At 25.1% G+C, this 22,769-nt stretch overlaps 1 protein-coding gene across 2 annotated transcripts; it reads right to left on the bottom strand.

Annotated features, from left to right (window-relative positions):
- Positions 1-892: 892 nt before the first annotated feature.
- Positions 893-22,567, bottom strand: LOC129961618 (ATP-dependent Clp protease ATP-binding subunit clpX-like, mitochondrial). 2 transcript variants are annotated; one of them, XM_056075124.1, is made up of 13 exons: positions 22,465-22,567; positions 19,942-20,005; positions 17,565-17,656; positions 15,614-15,868; positions 11,445-11,596; positions 9,671-9,842; positions 8,294-8,473; positions 6,720-6,884; positions 6,437-6,525; positions 5,766-5,930; positions 4,737-5,036; positions 3,000-3,092; positions 893-1,175 (listed from the first exon to the last, which is right to left on the bottom strand). In XM_056075124.1, the coding sequence occupies exons 3-13, from the start codon at positions 17,623-17,625 to the stop codon at positions 993-995; spliced, it is 1,815 nt and encodes a 604-aa protein (XP_055931099.1). In that variant the 5' UTR covers positions 17,626-17,656; positions 19,942-20,005; positions 22,465-22,567; the 3' UTR covers positions 893-992. The 2 variants fall into 2 exon arrangements, with proteins under 2 accessions (XP_055931099.1, XP_055931100.1); XM_056075125.1 differs by lacking the exon at positions 19,942-20,005 and having other exon boundaries at positions 22,465-22,561.
- Positions 22,568-22,769: the final 202 nt, after the last annotated feature.

The raw sequence follows: 22,769 nt of genomic DNA, 5'->3' as shown, positions 1-22,769 counted from the left end.
GTGAAAAGGGGGAAAAAACTTCTTTTTTGTTCCTTCCTTATTGCGAGTTATGACTCATTCCCCCGGTTCTCGGACATTCCTTTCTGGATTCTTTTCGGCAAGTAGGCGCGGCAGAAAAAAAAAGGGAGAGACTTCGTTCGACCAGATGTGCGATCACGTGACCTGGGTTCAAAGGTCTTAATTTTGCAAAAAAAGTAATTCATTGAACTTTTATAATTAGGTCATTCAATACTTCATAATCGTAATTTTTCATTCCCCCCCCCCTTCTCGAAACTCCAAAATGTCGGTAGTAAGTCCGTAAAAGTTTCAGGGGATTTTTTGGGGTCCCACAAACACCCCTGTTAATTTTTCAGGAACCTTTATTTTAAGTGCCCAGTTTTATAGTAATCTTGTGAAAAACCAAAATTTCATTATTGTAAAATTTAATATCAAAGTTGTTGCTATGCATCGCAATATTTTTCATATGTTTACATAGCATTTAAAATTTCTGAAATTAATAATGTCTCAAAAATATTAAACCACATGAATTGTACAATTTATTTATGAAGATTATTAAAAACAGCAAACATAGTAAAGATTCAATGTCAATTAGTAAAGAAGGTGATATGAATGCAAGATTCATAACAATGCATTAATCTTTTTCTATTATTATTCTATTTTCTAAAAACCAAGAAGTAAAATAATTGAATAATAAAATGAATAAATTTATACTCAAGGTTTTTGAGATATTAAAAGTATGGTAGAATTATTAGATAAAAGAAAATTGATTTTAATAATGATAAAATTTGAGTCCAAAACTGCTGTAATGTGTTATGTTTGTAAATACAAATATTACTGAAAACAGTACAGGAAGGATACTTGAGAATAATAATAATAATTTTTAAAAAAGCAATAAAAGAAAATATTGTTTATTTAACTAAATTTGTAGAGATAACTAGTGATAATGTTCCTTGCATATCATAAAATTTCATCTTTAATATATTATTTCTCTTTTATGTATTTACAGCTCTTTCTTGATTATCTCTATTATCATTTTCACAGTATTCTTTGTCTTCTAATTTTACTTTTCGAATATAAAAAGGTGGTCGATCTCCTTTGACAACTTCACTAGTAATTTGTACAGTTGCTATGTCAGATCCAGGAATTTCAAACATTGCTTCCAATAGAATATTTTCCTAAAATAAAAGAATTTAAATTACATGCAAATACATTTTTCAGTGGAATTTCAAAAAACTGAAAATAAATGTTTAATTTCAATCTCTAGTTTGTTTAACGTGAAGGTCAACCAAAAAATTACATTTAAAAAAACTGTAGTAATCTTTTGTATTTTAATATTGTTTTCATCCATTTGTTTTATTGAAAAACAAATTAAAAATTACAACTTTACAAAATTCATACACAATCGCAGTATAGTCAAAATATAAGTAACATTATTACTAAGAACTTAAATATGAAAAAAAAAGCACATTGCATAAACCGTATTTTTCTTATTTCAGAAATTAAATTCAAACACAGAAAATTCTATCAAAAATATTTCAGATATATAGAAGCCAACAAACTTTTTTTGTGGTGAAAATCTTCACAAGTTGCAATTTTATCATTTTTAATTCTAGGGGTCTTCAAAATTTATAACTAAATAGACACCTAGTGGTGCAACTGTCTGCCATTGTTTAGTGCAACACTGAAGAATATTTAACTTGGATCACTCTTTCATAATGCTTTCATGTATTACTAAATGCAAACTATTTTGTTTCACTATTTGGAGCAATCTTTTTTTTATATATATATAGTTAATATAGAATGTGATTTCAGTATATTGAGGCTGACTCTTTCAGCTATATATTTTTCTAATACATACGTAAATAACATTAATGGAAGCAGAATTAATTCTGAATATTTATCTGCAATCGCCAAATTTATGTTTATATTTTCGAAAGTTACTTAAAAAAGAAAGTCTAACCATGAATAAAGAAAATTTTATTAACTGTATTTCTAACTTCTATGTAAATTTGTAATTTTAACAATGTTGCATAATGTGCCACAAAATGTTTTGTGAATGCATTTCTGTATTTCTGCCAAATTATAACATAAATTATTAAGACAAATTATTTAATTATTATATTTGCAAAAAAATCTCAGTTTGTAAAATCATTAATTATGATCGTTTTTTTTTTAATATTTTATTCTGAAATGAAATGATTTAGTTCCTTTCATTATATTATTTACATGAAACTGATGATAAGTTTTACAATTTCCTGTTGAACAAGCCAATAAAAAAATTACATTAGCATTTTCAATTTCATCCAAATATTTGACTTATTCAAAAGCTGATAATTAATTATTTCTTGAAATAAATTTGCATATGATTCCTATCTTGGTCAGTTTTAATCCTAAAATAATGACTTTTTTGTTTGTTTGTTTAATCTCTCAAGATTATTTTTACTAAATATAACTAATTCAACAGTGGAAATGTAAATAAATAAATAATAATTAGATTTCACAATTTTTTGAGTATAACACTTATGAACTCTAACAACATATTATTCTTTAGTCCATTTGTTCCAAGCAGAGGTTCTAACAGTTCAGAAATTAGTTACTAAACCCTGATTAAATTACATATTTAAGGAAATCAAAATAGATATAAGGTCAGTAAATAAGAAAATTAGAGCTCAGAAAACTATTGTTGAGTTCAGATACCAAGGCTATTATTTTTTTAACAGCAAATGTATATTTATTTGCATTTAAAAAATAAATAATCTTTTCTATTTTGAGGAATGCCAATAGGTTTTTTTATTCATCTATGGAATAGGCAAATTGTTTTACATAAGGATATAAAAACAATAAGCAAGTTAATTTTGGAAGAAAAAAAATATTCTAATGATATCAAAATGTACATCTGTGAATTAATAAAAATGTATCAATTAAAAAAAACTAAATTACTTTTATTAATATTATTTTGTTACTAAAAGTTATAACTAAAATTTCTTAACAATAATTACCATAATTGCTCTTAGACCACGAGCTCCAGTTTTTCTCTCCATAGCTGAGTGAGCAATTGTTTTCAAAGCATCATCAGTGAAAGCCAGTTCAACCTATTTAAAAATCGAAGAATAATATTCATCATATCATAGAATTTAATTATTTAGTCTTAATATTATATATAATGTTAGGTAACTGATTTTTGTACTACAAAAGAAATGTACTTTTGTACTTGAATGAATGTCATTTAAAAATAAAGAAAGCAGTCATTTAAAAATAGCCATAATTCAATTTATTGATTACTTTATTAACAGAAAATATGAATATGATGTTCGATATTATTTCAACAAGTTTGGGCAGTAATAATTGGGAAGAAATGTGGTGCAACTTTACTTAATAATAATATAAAGCAAAAAGAGGACTAAAAAGCAAGTTTGTGGTGTTTTAACAGTTCAGAAAGAGGGCTTCCTACTTATGGGAATGATGCTGGAATTGAAACTAAAGATTGCTACAGCAAAAGTTTAAGACATTTAAAGTTACATTTATTACATCCTAGAAGGCATGTACATTTATTACAAAAAGAGAATTTATTACGACAAAAATAAAATGTTACAATTCACCCCCCCCCCTTTTTTTACCAATAAGATCTTTATTGAAAAGAATATTATGATATACATATAACAATAATTTCTAATTCCATTAACATTTAGCACACTATTAACTAAAAATTAAAATAATTTAACTATAGAATTTATTATTTTTATAAATAATGAGTACCTTTTTTAACTATTAAGGCATCTAATTAAAATTTCAAATAATCACCATTAGGTAAAATATTCAGTCTTTCTACTAAGTAGTAAGATTGAAATTGTATTTTTAATATACTTAAACATACTTATATTCTTAATATACTTAAACATGCATGGAATTGAATAAAATTAGTAAATATACAGCACCCTCAAAAATTATTAGGAGCATATAGATTAATCCTGTAAAAAATATGAAACTATATTGCAGATTATTGGTGAATAAAACATTCTTTCCTTTAGCTTCAGCTGAAAGGAATTTTGATCTTCTATGTCTCATAAAATATATTTATTTAATATGTGATGTACAATGCTGAAGCAACATTATGTAAAAAGTACTAACAGCATCATATAAATCAAAAGTCTGATCATTTTTTTTACATTAAATTATTGCATTCTCTAGAAATGCTGAATTTTTATCAATGAGGATGAAATAACATATTAAAAAACTAGTTTTGCACTATTTCATTAATTTAGCAAACCAATGCTGAATAATTATAAGTAAATCTCAGAATAATTTTTGAATGCAAAATCATACCAACTTGCTGAATTTTAAAATTCCTGTTTTTATTACATTTTAAAGAGGAGGCTATGAAATTTAGTACGTCAAAGGTCCCATCAATATCCATATCATATTTTAAACTGAATATACTAAGTGAGTAGTAATCAAAACAGCTAAGTCAAAAATATAAAGCTAAGAAGTTATAATCCTTTGGAATCAGTTTTAGAATAATAACTATAATATAGCAAATAGAAAGAAAAAAATGATGAAATTTCTTTTCAAGCAAGTAGAATTTCACTTTTTAAGTTTCATATCATGCCCCGTAATATTTACAAAAAATGAAATGTTTATATAAGTTATTTATATTTCAAAATATATTTTTAAACTATTAGTTATTAATTTATATGCTTTAAAATATTAAGTTTATTTATGTTTAAAAAAATGCATACTTTGTCCATTGTAAACAGCATCTTGAATTGTGGAACTAAAGCATTCTTAGGCTCTGTTAAGATTTGTACAAGCATTTTTTCATCCAAACTGTGAAGAGGTACAACTACCGGGAAACGACCAACAAATTCTGGAATCATACCAAATTCAATAAGGTCTCGAGATTCCACATAACGTAATAAAGCATCTTTCTCAGCATTGTCTTCAGCTGCTGAACTTATTGTAGTGAAATTGGCAATGTCAGCTGCAGATGCTGCTCTTCTACCAGGAGATTCAGAAACTGGTGCACCAAAACCAAGGTACTATTTTTAAAAGAAAATTGCAAGGAAAGAGCATTATAACATATGAATGATAAAAATGAACTACTACTAGTGCATACACATGATTTATAATACATTTCAGAGCATTATAAAATTTCTAAATTTAATTTATTGCAGATTAATTAGTTATCTAGACAGCAGAATTCCAAGCGTTGTACATATCATAGAAGATTGTGAAGAATTTGGTTAAACAAAAATCTTGAATTTAAAGCTGAAAAGAGTAACATTTTCTCATTAAAATGACAGTTCTAGAATGTATACCAAATGAAAAAAATATTGAAAGCTTGCAATTTCATATTGCAATCTAAATGAAAATGTTATTGAAGTAAGAAGAGTGATAATTGGAAAGAAATCTTGCAATGACAGTTATAAAGGTGATCATTGCTGTAAACCAATACCAATGTAGCATCAATTTCTTGTAGTTAAAAATTATTCATTGATTTTGACCAATTGCACACTATTAATAGTTTTTATAACATTGCGATCCCCAAGCTAATAGCTTAGCAAGGTTTATTTCATCAGTTTTTGAAATTACTATCAAATAGTTTTATAAATAAATGCAAACAAATTCATTATCAAATAAACTGAAAGTATCCTTTCAATATAAGATGATTTTTAACTCGACAGATATTCAGGAAATATACTTTTAACAATACTTTTCAACTTTAAAAAATAATTGCCCAGTTGAATTAACAATTAAAAGTACTTTACCTTTTCATTCTTTCGTCTACTAACTATCCGATCAAGACCATTGAAGGCTCCAGATGCAACAAAAAGGATATTTGTAGTGTCTACAACAACAGTTTCGCCTCTTAGTTTTCTAGAATTTCTTTCAGGGACATTAACCAAGGCTCCTTCAAGCATCTTTAACATTCCCTAAAATACACACATTTTTTTTATTTTTTTTAAATTTGCAAAATAATGATTTGAGAATCCTTAATAAATGGCAATCATTCAACAAATGGAGAATTGCAAAACATTCATTAATAGTTAATAATATAGGATATAAAAAATTATTTAAATAAGAAGATAATTATTATTTAATGCTTATAAAAATTTATTTAATATATTTTTTAAAACAAACTAATACTTTTAAACAATGATTAGCATATACATAAGAATGTAGTCTTTTTTATTTCAAAAAATATTTATATAAAATGCTTGTTTAGTCAATATGAAATCTTGAAATCAATGCAAAAGATATAAAGTTCCATACAACAAAACTAATTTGTAATAAAAGTATAGAAGATTCAATTAGTACATATCAAAAGGATAAGGTTCCTCATGTTAAACCTAAAAGATAAATGACAATTACAAACAAGCCAAGATATTAATTATATTTTTAAAATTACAAAAACTTTACCAGAACTCTTAATACATACTTGCTGCACACCTTCACCACCAACATCACGTAACTGGTGAATACCTGGAACTGCACCAATCTTATCAACTTCATCCAAGAAAACTATACCTGAAAATGATATAGATTTCTGTGTATTACAATCTGAAAAAATTATTTTGAAGAGTTTAGCTATTTTTATAATTTTACTCTAAGCATAATTGAATTTTTTAATTTAATTCTTATAAATCATGTTTGCAATTTCATATTACTCATGAATCAAATATTATGCAATAGCTAGTTTAAATAAAGAAAATGAAACAAACCTTGTTGGGCTTTTTCAATATTATAGTTTGCATCTTGAAGTAATTTAGCAATCACAGATTCAATATCCTCGCCAACATAACCTGCTTGAGTTAAAGTTGTACAATCACAAATGGCAAAAGGTACATCCAAACAGCGTGCAATAGTTTGAGCAAGTAAGGTTTTTCCTAAAATGGAGAAGAGAAAAAATTAAGCAATGAAAAAGTTTAGAAAACATGAAATAGGTATATCAAAATTAAAACTATTATTATAAAAGAAAAACATTTATACCAGTAAATTATTAATCACTTTTAGTGTAAAATGTTGGTGCTATTTAAAATTTTAAAAAATGTGATTTTTTTAAAATCACATTTAAAGTGAATTTCAGTTTTTTCAAATTTTAAAATAAATGCATTTCAAATAAAATTTATTTATGTACTCTATTTATATTAAGTATATTATAATACTTAAAAATAAAGTAAAAGTCATTAAATTTAATGGAAATGCATTTTACACAGAACATAACTTTTAAGTCTATACATATCAGTTAAAATTAAATGATATCTGATAAATTTATTTTAGAATTTACAATTTCTCATTTTTTTTTAATGATTTGGAATGATAATCTAAAATCTGCAAAGGCTAAGATAATTTTTAAATTTTTCATTGAATGGTGGCAGTCTAATCTATGTTATGTAACTTTGATTGGTTTTATTTGAATGGTGTATTTTATCAACACTTTATATCTAAACTGATTTATTAATCTATTTTCATTTCAAATTCAGGCTGCTTTGAATTGAATAAGTCTTTGTATTGATATTTAATGCAATTAAGAACAGTATTAAAAATGTACTTTTATTTTCTCTTTATTAAGCATTTTTTAAGTAGTAAGTGGTTGATAAAACAACAAAACTACTGAATACAATTGTTATGAAGTGGAATGGATACAAGGAACATTGTATATATTATATATAAATACAATAATGTAATTCAGTAAATATGACTTAATACATTTATATTATCATATTTAACATTTATAAAACAAGAAATATTTATATTTCATTATTATTATTATAAATATTGCTTAGAATTATTTTATGAATTTTACAAGTATAATACTTTTTCTTAATAAATACATTCCAATTCTGATAAATGATTCATAGTGATATAAAGGGCCAAAAATAAATAAAACAAATTAAAGAAAGAACAAAATTATAAAAATAAATATTATTAGAAAAATTTCTTAGGTAATTATGTACGCTGTAGTGATACAGTAATATTAAAAGCACATGTTAGTTCACATATTAAAGAATAATGATCACCTTGGAAGATGACTGAAGCATATTTATACATAATACATCAATTATAACAATAACAACTACTATAACACTTTTAAAGCTTCTTTTACAGTGCATTCTGATAAATGATGTGAATTTTTGATGATTATGCAGATGAATGCCATATTATTTAAAGCAGACTGGAATTAATACATCATCATGGAATAAAATTTTATTTATGTTATAGAATATTTTAAAAATATATGACTAAATATACTTAAAAAGCATTATGCATTATATTATAAAGTTCATTGACTCACCTGATCCAGTAGGTCCTAATAAAAGAATGTTACTTTTTTCTAATCTTAAATCATGACTCACATTATCCAATATATCAGAGCCACGTGCAGATTTTGCATCACTTTCTTGGTTTACTTGCTGTTGCTGAAAACTTACTCCAAGAGCATTACTATGAGAAATTCCAGATAAGTGTAGCAAATCTAAAAATTTCAAATATGACAAAATCAATAATAACAAAGCTTGAAACAAATATAAAGTGACCGAAGGAAAAAATTACATTTATATTAAAACAACTCTATTAATATGGTTTCACTTTAAAAGTTTATTTTTGAAAAGTAGAAATCCATCGTCAATACTTCATTTGTTTATTTATTGAGAGAATATGAATTGGGGTTTCATTTTAATAAGAAGTAAAAAGCATCCACTTTTATTTTAGAGTATTAAAATAATAAGCAAGATTATCACAGTTGAAAAATAAATTTATAACACAAATTCCTTTTATAATTTTTAATCAATTATTTCTATTAGTTATTCAATTCAGCCAATCTATTTTAGTCTACTTTTGAAATAATTCTGTTTTTGATACTTTTTTTAAAATTCTTATTAAGACATCTGTGATAGATACTTTATATAAAACATTAAGACAAGTATGCTCTGTTTAATCATGAATCTTGTTAAACTAAAGGTCACTACTCAATGATTATTTATAAAGTTTTATAATGGATCTCCTAAGAATCTCATAGCACCTTCTTTCATGTTACTGAAAATAAAATTTGTATAAAATATTATACCAAAATATGCAAAATAACAATTTTAAATTGAATTTCTTGTCATTATCTTTACATGATATATCATTTCTTTTTAAAAGTATAGTCTAATTTTTTTCCTTCTGAAAAAGGCAAAAGTTTATTTTATGGTATTTAGTAAAAAACAATACTCAATATAAAATATTAATGAGTATGGTTGTTAAAGCAAATGTTTGGAATATAAACCTTACCATTTATAAAAACTTGTTCAAATGTTAACCAAGCGGTCAGTTAATTTTATCCAACTTATTTCTATTTGCATAACATTCTGCACAAAAATAATATACATTTCTGAAATTCTTTATTGTCTTCTAAAGATGATAAACATGTTGGTATTTCAGAACTGGAGAAATACTCAAAAGAACTAAATTATTTAATAAATGTGTAAAAAGACTGAACAATGTTTGAAACAGAAAAGAATAATTCTTCAAATATGCACATAGGATTTCTAATAACATTTCTGATATGAAGACACTATTTCTATATTATCTTGTATACATGCTATAAATTTTATTATTTCAAAGAAGCATTTTTTGAAAAAGACATTTTAATTACATTTTTTAAAGAAATTATATAAGTGAAATAAAATACCTCGGGGTGTAAAGCCTTGAGTATTATCTGCCATTGAAGTTTCTTGTCTTGTTACTGAACTTGAGTGAGGCATATTATTAAAAATTCTTTTGTAATGATTATAGACAGCAACAGAAAGAACTTTTTTAGCATAATCTTGACCAACAACATGCTTATCCAGATATTCATATATCTAGGAGGGTAGGAGAAGTTGTTAAAGTTTAAGTAATAGAAGCATATAAAAATAATGTGGACACTTAGTAAAAAAATATACTAGGCAATCACATATCTTCGTATTGCACTAACTACCAAGAAATTTTTCAAGCTATGAATTTATATTTTGTTTACACGATGTCAAAATTTTTATAATACAATAGCATAATATAAATATGAAAAATGAAAGGTTAAAATAAAGAATCTTTTTTGTAGAAAGCATTCAAATTAAATATATATTTCATCATAAAATATTTCTAAATAAAGATTTAAAAAATAGAACAAGCAAAGCCTTTTCTCTCAATTAATTTACAGAAAATTCAAAATGTTTTTTCCAATCGTAGCAATTTTCATGTATTAATTATCTAAACTAATGCAGTGTATAATTTTTTTATAAACCAGTTTTTGATCTTAAAGGGATCACACGTAAGTATCTATTATTAAAGTTTATATTGTAAAAGAAGATAATTTTTTGAACTTTTATACTCGATATATGCATTTTAAATATGATTCTACAGCAATCATAGCTTTATACTTTTCACTAATTACAAGAGGTTCAGGTTTAAGCATTACAAAAATTATTCTCCATAAAAGAACCTCCACCATATATTCCCCATAAAGTGAGTATATGATTTAAAATCTTGATTTCTCTTTAATGATATTTATTTAATTCACTTAACTCTAAGCTACTATGTAGTTTTCAAAAAGGAAAATTATAAAACTGAAAATGATTTTAACATATTTTATATTTGAATGTTTGAAGTAAGAAATTTGTTTCAGTATTCAATTAATTTTACTGTACTCTTAATTCAAGGAAAAGTTTAAAATTCAAAGCAAAAACGGAGAGCAAAACAAAGAGGAGAAATAAATTAAGATTAAAGGTCATAGCACACCAATGTTTTCAATAACAATTATTGAAAATGAATACTTAATACCTCATTGATTCAGTACACATTTTGCATATTTCACATGATAAAAATTGTTGACTTAAAGTTGGCTACATAATAAATATTTAAGCAAAGAGTGAAAAATTATGCTTATAAAACCTAACTAATTATTTCTCAATCAGTACTATGCATTTAAAATTAGAAACATGAGTCAAAGGTAGATTAAAAAAAAAAAAAAACTGAAAATTGCAATGTTAAATCTGCATATTCCATCCTTAATCTATCACACACTATATTAAAAATCCAAGAAACCCATAATATTCATACTCTACATTTTCTCTATGAACTGGAAAATTATATACTTTTTAGTAATACAGTTAATTATGATAGAAATGAAAAGGAAGGGGAAAAAAACAACCTGAATTTGATGAAAAATAGATTTAATGTTTTACACTAGTTCTTCTAGAAAATATATACATGTAATTGAAAGCTTGATTATATTTTATGGCTAAAAAAAGAATTAAAATATTTATTTTATAAAATAAAACAAGAATTTTATTTTATAAAATTATTTATTTTTTAAATAGCAATAAGTCACATTTTAAAATTATTAAAAATGAAAACTTTAGATATAAAACTTCAAACTACAAGAAACCAATTAAAATAACATTCTGGACAAATTATCAGTAATTAACCTTTTTTGGAGGTGGTGGAGGGTGTCTCTGAACAGTAGTCCTATCATTGGATATTTGATGCCGGCCTTCCTTTACTGATCTTTTAGAATCAGTATCAGAGAGAATAATAAAAAAATGCTGACAGGTGTCACACTTCACAAATCTACTTGAAGCTAAAAATAGTAAAAGGAATAAATGAAACAATTTTCTGCTTGCATAAATTTACAAATTTTAATGTTTCTTTTTTTTTTTTTTTTTTTTTTTTCTATTTTCATAACAAAATTTAAAATAACACAACTTATCTTGAAAATTAATCAAACCTGTTTTAATATTTAGAAGTTTTTCAAAATTTTTATACAAATTAATTTTTACTTGATTCTTAAATAAGAGCATTTCATGTAGAGGCAAAACATGCTACTTAACCATCACTATAACTTAACAGGCATTTCTAATTTATACAATTAATAAAACTCATAGTATTTAATATTAAAAATATTAAATTTATCATTAGATATTATTTATCTTAAGATATTTCTTCTCAGTGTATGATAATAGTATGAACCACACAATAAGAATGCTTGAATTAAAAATGTGTCCTGAATTATTTATTAAATAAAAGTTTCTTAAAATTTCTTCTAATCAACATTTATAATTTTTATTAATTTACCAGGCAGACATCATAACTATACTTATTTTAATATAAAGAAATAGTATAACAGAAACAGTTAAACATAATTTTAAATGTTATTTGTTTCTATAATATGCCAGCTGATAAAAATAGTATTGGATCAAATAACAATTTATTGTTGATATGTTTTAAATGTTAAGAAAAAGAAAGATTTGGATTGGACAAAAAATATCATCTTAGATATAATTTTAGGAAATAGATTGTATAAAAGTTGAAAAGGAAATAAAAATATATAATTTTGTATATTATATTGTATATAATTTTTTATATATTATTTGTATTTATAATTATATATACATGATTCGTGTTTATAATTTTGTATATTATTAATTTAAAAAAATTATCTGTAGATTAAAGTTGTATAATTCATAACTTCACAATAACATAATAAATGTTGTACCTGGAAGAGAAAATTTTTTTTAAAAAGATATGATCCCCCTCCCAGCTTGAAGAAATTAGATGTCTCATGAGCTCTATTGTCCAAAGTGGACTGAGAAAATTCAACTCACATATAATTTAAATGCTCACAGCAAATAGTAAACAGTTTGAATGATAAAAGTTAGCATATTATTTTGTGACTCATTATTTTTTATTACCATTTTTTTATTGTATAATTCAAAAGTACTCTTGATTTAAAATATAGGTCATAACACAAAACTGTAATAATCTTTGCTTTTTTCTTAAATTAAGAATTTATATTTAAAATTAAAAGCTTGGATTGATTAAATGCAAAATTACATAAAAGAAATTTTAAGAACATAATTTTGAATTGTAGTTAGAACATATGTTACAGTCAATGTGAATAATCTGTTTTTATTAATGCTGACTGGTCATTATTAATAATAAACAAATGAGCTCATTAAAGTGAATAATTCATGAGCATTTATCACATTAACCGGTTATTATTAATAATAACCAATAAAGTTTGGTCAATGCCAGTTTTTCGCATTTTTTTAAAATCTGTTGGCAACAAGTATCTACTGTATCCACCATTAAATCCATCCAGAGGTTTTTGTGCATGTATGTGTGTGTTTTAAATGCTTCAAAATATCTTTTTTCCCCCCTTCAATACATAGATATTGGGATTGTTCAATGACTTACCCCCCCCCACAAAAAAAAAGACTAGACTAATTAATTAAAAAATTAAAAAAAGAAGTTAGAAAAAAATATTATAGAAAAATTCATAGCAAGTTTAAAAAACATATACAAAAAAAACCTATCCTATATATACTTTTTAATCACATTGATCAAATTTTATTGGGAATTAGTAATAATAACCAGTTAAAGTGAATAATTTGAAATATTTCTCACTTTGACCAAAAGGGGAGGTTATTATTAATTTCCGATTAGTATTGATAATAACCGATTATTCATATTGACCATAACATATATATAATAACATATATATATTATAACATATATATATTAACATATATATATTATAACATATATATATTAACATATATATATGTGTGTGTGTTATGGTCAATATGAATAATCGGTTATTATTAATACTAATATATATATACCGGGTGTCCCATAAATTTGTAAATACTTTAAAAATTCATAAAAATTGAAGGAATGAGTATATTTTAATGCGGTTTGCAAAACTGTTATTCTCATGAAGGGGAATTTTTTTCATACAAAAAAAAAAAGAAATAGTTCACAAATTTGTCGATAGAGGGTGCTAAACACAAGCAAAACATACAATTCTACGGGAAAAATACTTTTATTTGCATGCAAGCAATTGTTTACATGCATATCACACCAGTACTACAGTACTTGTTCTATGTGTCCGCCATCACCACAAATAACAGTTTGAAAGCGGGAGACAACACTGGTAACTGAATGATGGTAATGAACAACTGATGAATACATGAGATTTCGCGACAAATGGCTTCCTTTAGCTGCACTAACGAAGTTGGCCTATGGCAGTACACCCGAGACTTAAGGTAACCCCATAGCCAAAAATCAAGGGGTGTTAAATCTGGAAAGCGTGGGGGCCATTCATGTGTAAAGTGACGGCTGATTATCCGTTCTTCAGTAAAAGTTCTTTTCAAAAATGCCTTCACTTCTGTGTCGATGTGAGGAGGTGCCCCGTCTTGCATGAATGTCACTGTGTGAAGGACATTGTGTTCCAATAATGTTCCACTTCCTTCTGTAACATTTCCAAGTAACTTGAACATGTCTTCCATCCTGCTTTTTTACAGGGCTTTTCAAAGAAAAAAGGGCCTACAATAATGGATGTAGTGAAACCACTCCAAACAGTAACCCATGGTGAATGCAGGGGCTTCTCAGAGTAAGCATGTGGATTCTCATGTGCCCATATTCTACAGTTATGGGTATTAACTGCACCATGCAAAGCAAAATGTGCCTCATCTGTCCACAATATTTTCAGCAGCCATCGCAGATCATCTTCAATTTTCGCCAATGCCCAATTTGAGAATTCCAATCTCTTAGCTGTATTATTTGGTAAGAGCTGATGTAGCGATTGCAATTTGTATGGATACAATTGCAATACACCATGAAGGATACGTTACACCGAAGTCTTTGGTATACCAGTTATTCGTGCCACTTCTCATGCACTACTGACTGCACTTATAGAATGTTCCCTTAGCGTGTCCATTTGCAAAGAGACATTGGGGGTACGGACTGTTGTTAAACGAGGTGCACCACTGCGTGGCCGATGACACAAACTTCCAGTTTCTTCGAAACGGCGTACTAGGGAAACAAGTCCAGCAGGAGTGATCGGACCTGAACCTTTCTTCAATCTTTTCTGGGTCCTAAACTTCCATAAGGCTTCAGCCGCCGATTCGTTGCTGACATAAAACAACTTTACCAATAGTGCTTTATCCACCAGTGTCAACATCTTAATGCAAACCTTTAGAAATGATGTGCCAATCGCTCACTCTGCCTTTCATAAGACTTTAATTTGCATATTTCCACTGATTTGCTTATGTGCAGCGCCCTCTATTGACAAATTTTTGAATTATTATTATTATTTTTTTTTTTTCTGTATAAAAAAAAAAAAATTCCTCTTCATGAGAATAATAGTTTTGCAAACCACATTCAAATATACCCAGTTCTTCAATTTTTATGAATTTTTAAAGTATTTACAAATTTATGGGACACCCGGTATATATAGCCTTTCACTTTCCAAATTTTTATATCATCAATGTGATGCAACAAATTTCATTATTCTCTTAACAGAGAGCTAAATTTTATTACTAAACTAGACCAACCTTACCATTTAAGGTTGCAAAAAATATTTTCAGCGACAGACAATTGTTAAAGTTTAACTAGCAATAAATATGAAACAAAAAAGTATGCTTGCTTGATACTTTAAAGTTCAAATTTAATATCTTCTATATATATCATTTTTAATGAAATTTTGAAATTTAATAAAATTTTTCTTAACCTTCAAGCATAATTTTTTAAGAGGATGGTAAATACTGAAATGAAGAGTATATAAGGATTTTCAAATATATATATATTAACTTACTGACAAATGTTTCAACGTGGCTGCAAGGAGTGCCACACTTAGGACATCGCAGCTGGCCATCGCGACCATTTCCATCATTACCTTTAGACGAAGATTTCTTTCCATTGCCATCTCGATTCTTTACACCTGAGTCACCGCTACCACCACCGGATGTACTTCCAGAAGAACAAAATGCTCGAGAAAGAGTAACATACTGCAGATGTTTATTATGGAGTCTTACTTTTAACTGGGAATTATTCAGAAATTTGTTCAAACCTGAAATTATTAAACAACATATAGAAATTAGAATAATCAACATAAACTATGAATATTTGATTCCACTCACATCTGAGATAATATACATTAAAAAAAATATGGAACAATTCAATTATACTCCTAATAAATATTTTATGTAATTAGTTAAGATGTACTTGGATATAAAAATATTAAAATTAGGAAGAATAAGTAGGAATTACAGGAAAATTGATAATGATTTTTTTTAAAAGCCTCAAGTTCAAAATAAAATTAACTTATTTAATCCAAAATCTTAATTACACTTTAATATAAAAATATACTGGAGATTTGACAATATTATTAGAATTTATAAATAATTAATAAACATGTAAATTAAGAGCAACAGTGAGATGCAACAACATCAATATGCTAGGAAAACTAAAACTCTCAAAAAGTAATCATTACCAAAACTAATATGAATAAATTAGGAGTTTGAAAAACTATATCTTTATACATTCTGATTTAGGTTATAGTTCTATTTTAACAATAATAAAGAAAAATAATAATAATAGTTATGTAATCACAAATCTTCACATCAGAACTATAAAATAAGCATCTTTAACAGAAGATAATTCAAGTGAAAAGAATAAAAAGACAAAATATAATTTTCTTCTAATTCCAGAAAAAATTAATTTGTGGTCAAATTTCTACGTATATTGGTTCTTAAAAACCATTTGCAAAATAATTTCATTTAGAACAATAAAAGAAAAAATTTCCTTTATCAAATTGCAAGGAAACCCTAGAGTATCAATTTTTCATTGCAATCACTTTTAAATAGCAATAGATGTAATCAAAATAAAACAATAATCAAATTGACAGTCAAAAACATTAGGCCCAGTATTACTAAAACAGTTTTAGTGAAAAGGAAATATGATCACCAAATATTCATGATTGATTATCAAAATTTGATATTAGAATTTTGATCATATAATTATCTATATATTTAAAATAAATCAGAAAACCAAAGAATTCATCCCCCACCCTCAACTGCTAATTCGTTTCACCAATTTCTGATTTACATGAAAATTTAAAGCTCTTAGATATATAAACAATGATTGCCAATCCAATAATGTCACCATTTTTAAAAGATACTTCAAAAAATGTTACTTCATTGTACATTCTCTATGATTACATTAATGATTGCCTGCATCTTCTCCACTGCCCAAAAGTTTAGAGAGAGATCCAAAAATAAAACTTGGACAGATCTATTCGCTTTAGAAACTAGACCAATTTTTTTCCTTTTACTCATAAATTTGCCAGCATTGTTAATCAGAATACTCTATGTTTATTAATGAATTTTGGTTTTAAACACAGCTTCTTTTTGTAGAGATAATTCACATAAACTGATTGAAGTGACAAAATTAATACTAGTTATATGGTTGATGAACAGTTGGTCCCTGATAACAACTAGTTTATTTTATTTTTTTTTTTTAAGCATCTTGAAATAGTCACAAATAATATGTTAAGAAATATAATTAAAGAAATATACAAACTTTAGTTAACGTATTTTAAGTTTTATGATACAATGCTCAAACATAGAAAGATAAGCTTACAAGTATGATATTAATAGTTTTTCAGTAAGATATTATTCAGATATTGATTTTTTTAGATATTAGATATTTTTCAGATATTAATTTTTTTTCAGTAATAATTTTTAAGTATTAAATCAAATATTTACATTTTCGAGTGGTGTGTGAAACAGCTCCTCTTCTTATTAGATAAACACAACAAAAAGACATTTCAGGAATGAATTTCTGCTAATTATATCACCTATAAAATTTGAAAAACAATAGGTGTATTAAATATATTAATCTATGAAATAAAAGTGCAGTAATAGTATACACAAAATAGAACTTAGGAAAACAAATGAGGATATTAGATTGATAATAAAAAAGTAATATAAGTGTAATTATTTATACAAAAGAGAGCTTAGTTTTATTACTGATTCATACTGGCTTGAAACTAGTACATTTAATTATATTTTTGAGTACTTGTGCATAAATTGCATACTATCCACTAGCAAACTTTTATATGTAAACCATCTATATGTATGTCATTAGAAAATTTTAGGCTTAACCACATATCATTAGTGCTAGTTGCAATAAAAATATTTTGGGGTATTCATTACAGATATGTAATTAATGCACAAGAATTCCCTTTTTTTTTTTCCCCATACAAATTTGACATTTTTTGTTGGACTGACTATATATATTACCTGCCACTGATATAAGGCCATTCAGAAAGAAAATGTGTACTGATATAATGAAAAAAAGTATAAAAATATCCTCAAAAACAAATAAATAATTTTAATATTTATTTAATAACATTTTTTCAAGATTTTTTTTTTTAAAATATTGATTTGGAAAAACTGATATTCAACCGATTTGAATATCAGTTTTTAAAATAATTATTAATCCATGATTTTTCTACTATGAATTGAAAAACTTTCTTGCTTCATGGATAATGCTAGCTTATAATTTTTGATTAGCAGATATATTATTTTGAAGTGAAAAGTTCATTAGAAAAAGATATCTATTCTTCATTTGTAAATATTATAACATTACAAAATAAAAGGTGTAGTGAAATGATATTGAAAAATTATTCAATTTAGAAATATTTTTCCAACAACTATCAGTTTCAGAAATTTCTATCAATTTTAATAAATTTTGTATTAGATAGACTGCTGATAGTATTTCAATATGTAAAGTAATTTTGGGGTTTTGTTACAAAACTAAATACTTTAATATGTCAAAAATATATTTCAAATGATTAAAACAAATTTTAATAAATTGTTTGGAAGAATTTGTACTGTATGTTAATCTGACTGATTAAGATAATGAAAAGCAGAAAATTTATATTTTAAAATTTAAGCTATCTTGTTATTATATAACAAAAATTTTATTTTAATACTGAAAAATAGATATAACAAATAAATAACAATAAACCAAAGTGTTACTGTATATAAATTTTTAATTAAAGAGAAAAGAAATTAATTCTTCTTTACAATTATATGTAATAAAATATTCATATTTAATGAAATATTTTTTGATTTCCATGAAAAAAATATTTTTTAAAGCATTTAAAGAGTTTTCCCTAAAAGCTATTTCTTACACATATTTGTTGAATATATTTTTAAACAGATCAAATTCATTTTTACAAAAACAGAAATCCATGTAGACTATTGTTATCCTTCCTCTGCCATAAGATTTCTTTATGAGATATAAAATATGTGATGTTAATATTGCAATCCAAATAAACAAATTAAATGGTCTACTAATGCAATCACTCATTTTGATTAATGACGTAACTTTTGTTATTTAATATTGCTCAGTAAATTCCATTTAGGCAGAAATAAACAGTTAAATAAAATATTTACTATATTATCATTATTATAAAATATTGTTATTAAAACTATAAAGTCTGCCTAGATGTCATGCACAATTTAATTTTTTTTTTTTAATTTAGAAATAAAAATTTCTTACTTTCAATTAACAAGCAAAATTAGTAAATTCATTCTTCTGCCGCAAACAAATCCGCAGAATGTATTTTAAAATAAGAAAACTTGCTCAGGGACCATTTCATATGCCACTGTAATTGCATAAATCTCCAATTTATAACTAGCTATTAATCTTCCAGTTCACTATATTGTAACAGTACCCTTTGGTGGCTGACCACCATGTTTTAGAAATTACAATAATCAGTTACTTAATTCCTTCATAAATTTTTTTAAGAATGTGAAAAATTTTCAAAAGAACATATTTCATCATTTCATTTTCAATGTTTATATGCGTTAAATAAGAAATTATAAATTCCCTCACAGGATTTAAAATCATAAAACTATTTTATTTAAATAATGAGTAAGAAAAGTGGCATGACTTGAAATAACACTCTGAAAACATATTAGCTCTTTTTCACCTCACCTTAATTTTTTTAGACATCAAATAGTCAGCAATTTTTTAACCTTATAAACTTTGAACATTTAAGTAATATTATGAAAATAAATCAAGATTACTTTTTTATTTTATTCAAGAGATAAAATATACTTTGGATATTACCTATTTTTTATAATGATGGAACAACTTTGTTTTGAGAATCTACACAATTATTCATTTCCTAATCCTATAATTAGAAATACATAAAAAGTTTTAAAAAAATGCTTTATAATAAAAATTTTGATAATTTAAAAATATTTACAGGGATTTACATTTTAAAAAATGTTAAACACAAGAATTAAAAAAAAATAGAATTTTCTTTAAGCTAACACAAAGATGGACAAAGTTCAAAAGTAATTAAAGCATAAATCGTTTTAAAACAATTAAATGCAGTAACAATGAATCTTGCTGTTTAATGTTACTAATCAATCAAACATATTTAAACATGATATATAATTTTTATAGCATAAAGAAAAACTATACAATTATGTATTGAAATTTCCAAATTATTTTTTATATTATTTCATTAAATGTTTTAAAACATACTAAAATTTTATGCAATTAAAAAAAGACCACCAACCAAATGAAATTTATTATATCATGAAAAATATCAATAATTTATAATCGTTAATTATTTTATTTACAGCTTATTTCAATTAGTTTGTCCCCAGTTTAATTTACATGTAGATTATATGTAATTAACATAAAAATTAGAAATAGTATAGAGAAATCAACAAATTTTCCTGAAACTATTTTACACACTAAATTTCAAAACAAAAAAAGTGAAATCTTATCATATTTATATATGATAGTTACAACACAAAATTTTAATAATCATGACTGTAAATTATAATAAAAACAAAGAATCTACAATTTTAATAACTCTTAGTAGAATTTGAAGTTTTATATTTTTACTGAAGAAAGTATGATAAGAGAAAATAAAGCTAATAATACTATTGAATATTTTAGGTTTGAGAACAAATTTTTTTAAAAAATCAAGTGCATAACAACAAAATTATTACTGCCATATAAAACAGGAACTACTCACAATCAAATAAGCAAAGTACTTTAGATTCTTGTCAACATTTTTAAATCTCCCAAGTAAATGCAATTCTCAATATCTTGCATTTCTAAGTCAAAATTAATTTGAATTTAAACTTAATTTATCTTTAATTAGAAATGAATTAAAATTGTATAAAGGCAAAAATGTTTTTAGAATAAGATCTAAAGAAGAGATCTAAAATAAAGGTTTGTGGAAAGTACTGGTATTGACAAAAATTTGATTGGTATTTTATGAGTTATAAAAGGCAATCCTAAGCCATAACTATAGCATTAAAAAAATAAATTAGAACTTTATGGCAGGAAAGAGGTATTAACAAGTCTAATTAATAATTACAACATATACAACCCAAACATTCTGATGCAACAGATTTTCATTATAAAGAATAGCTCTCTTCTACTTTGAATTATTATTACAAAATAAACATTTAAGTTCCTATTTGCTGAACATGACAAATAAAGAATGGAATCTTTATAATGTCTGTAAAAATTACATCATCACTTATTTTTTTACTGAATAGTGATTTCACTTATCACATCACTTATTTTATAGTTTAAGTTTCATATAATATATATATATATATACTGTCTACATAAATTGTAGTAATAAATAAGGTGGTATCTGCAATTTAAGTTTTATGTCAATAGTTGTAATATCTCAACTTTCAATTTATTAATACACAAATTAACTATTTTTCAGCAGCTGAAGTACTAGAATTTTTTCATTGGGATCAGACATAAATATGATAGATCTTAACAATAGTAGAAAGCATTCAGAATAACAAAACAGCAATCACTAAACAACTTTTCTATCTTGGTGTAGGCTAAAACTTGTTACAATATGTGAATAAAATAAAGGGATGCATAGAACTATTATAACTGATTAATGTTGGAGATACAAGATTCTGATTCTCAATAGTGCATGTGCTTCTACATAAGATAATTAGAATTTTTGAGGTGTAAAAGTATTTTTTAAATGGGTAGGGTGATAGCTATAAGGAAATAGTTATTTAAACAATTAAGATAGAAATTTAAAAACTTTTTCAATCTATAATTTATTTTTCTTTAAAATTTGTATTTAATGTATTCATTGATATCAAAGTAAATGAAAAATAAATTTCAATCACTTTTGCACATATGACAAAAATAAATGACCACCACTGTTATTTAAAATTTCATGACAGGAATCAAAATATAAAATTATAACCAGCAATATTTTTAAAAGACACAATGAAGAAGATGCCATTTCAATATGCCAGTCAAAAAAATATCATATAAAGGCTCAGAGAATTTAAAAATCGAAAGAAAAATTGCACTAAGAATAATTCAATTTCAAAAATTCTATAAATGGTACATTTCCCTAAAATATACAAATGCATCATAACTTTTAAGTGCTTTAGTGCATCGTAGTACGAAACTGATGTCAAGTAAAATATGTAATTTATTTGCAGATACACTGCGTAAACAAGAATTGAGATTTTTATGTAACATAAAACAGATGAGAGCGATCTATAATAGATGGTTTAAGTTGATACAGGAAGATAGCATATAAGAAAATTTAAATGCAAAGAGACAAAATGTAATTACTTTTAAAGATGCATAAAAGAATTTATGTAACAGAAAAACTAATTTTATAACATGTCACACCATCGTAAAAACAACAGACAACTTGTTTCTGCTTAGTTTCTTTGCTAATATTAGAAAAGTTAGAGGTTACAGTTAAGTCATAAATATTTGCTTAACATTTACTTAGACAAATCTTTAATTTTCCTATTACACTTTTTATGCTTTCGCAATTATTTATACCTCAGTATTTTATTTAACAAAGCTGTTCTTCAGTATTCTCTTCTAAAAAATGATGCAAAATATAACCACAGAGAAATGGATCATTC

This window comes from Argiope bruennichi, chromosome 2 (assembly GCF_947563725.1).
Source record: "Argiope bruennichi chromosome 2, qqArgBrue1.1, whole genome shotgun sequence".
Lineage (NCBI taxonomy): Eukaryota > Metazoa > Arthropoda > Arachnida > Araneae > Araneidae > Argiope > Argiope bruennichi.
This window is presented reverse-complemented; position numbering and strand designations above follow the sequence as displayed.

Excerpts from the sequence above, each read along its gene's own strand:
- LOC129961618 (XM_056075124.1), bottom strand. The coding sequence starts at position 17,625 with ATGTCTTTTTGTTGTGTTTATCTAATAAGAAGAGGAGCTGTTTCACAC. Across the intron at positions 9,843-11,444 it reads CTCCACCACCTCCAAAAAAG|ATATATGAATATCTGGATAA; the intron begins GTTAATTACTGA and ends CTACCCTCCTAG. Across the intron at positions 3,093-4,736 it reads TGCTGTTTACAATGGACAAA|GTTGAACTGGCTTTCACTGA; the intron begins GTATGCATTTTT and ends ATTTTTAAATAG.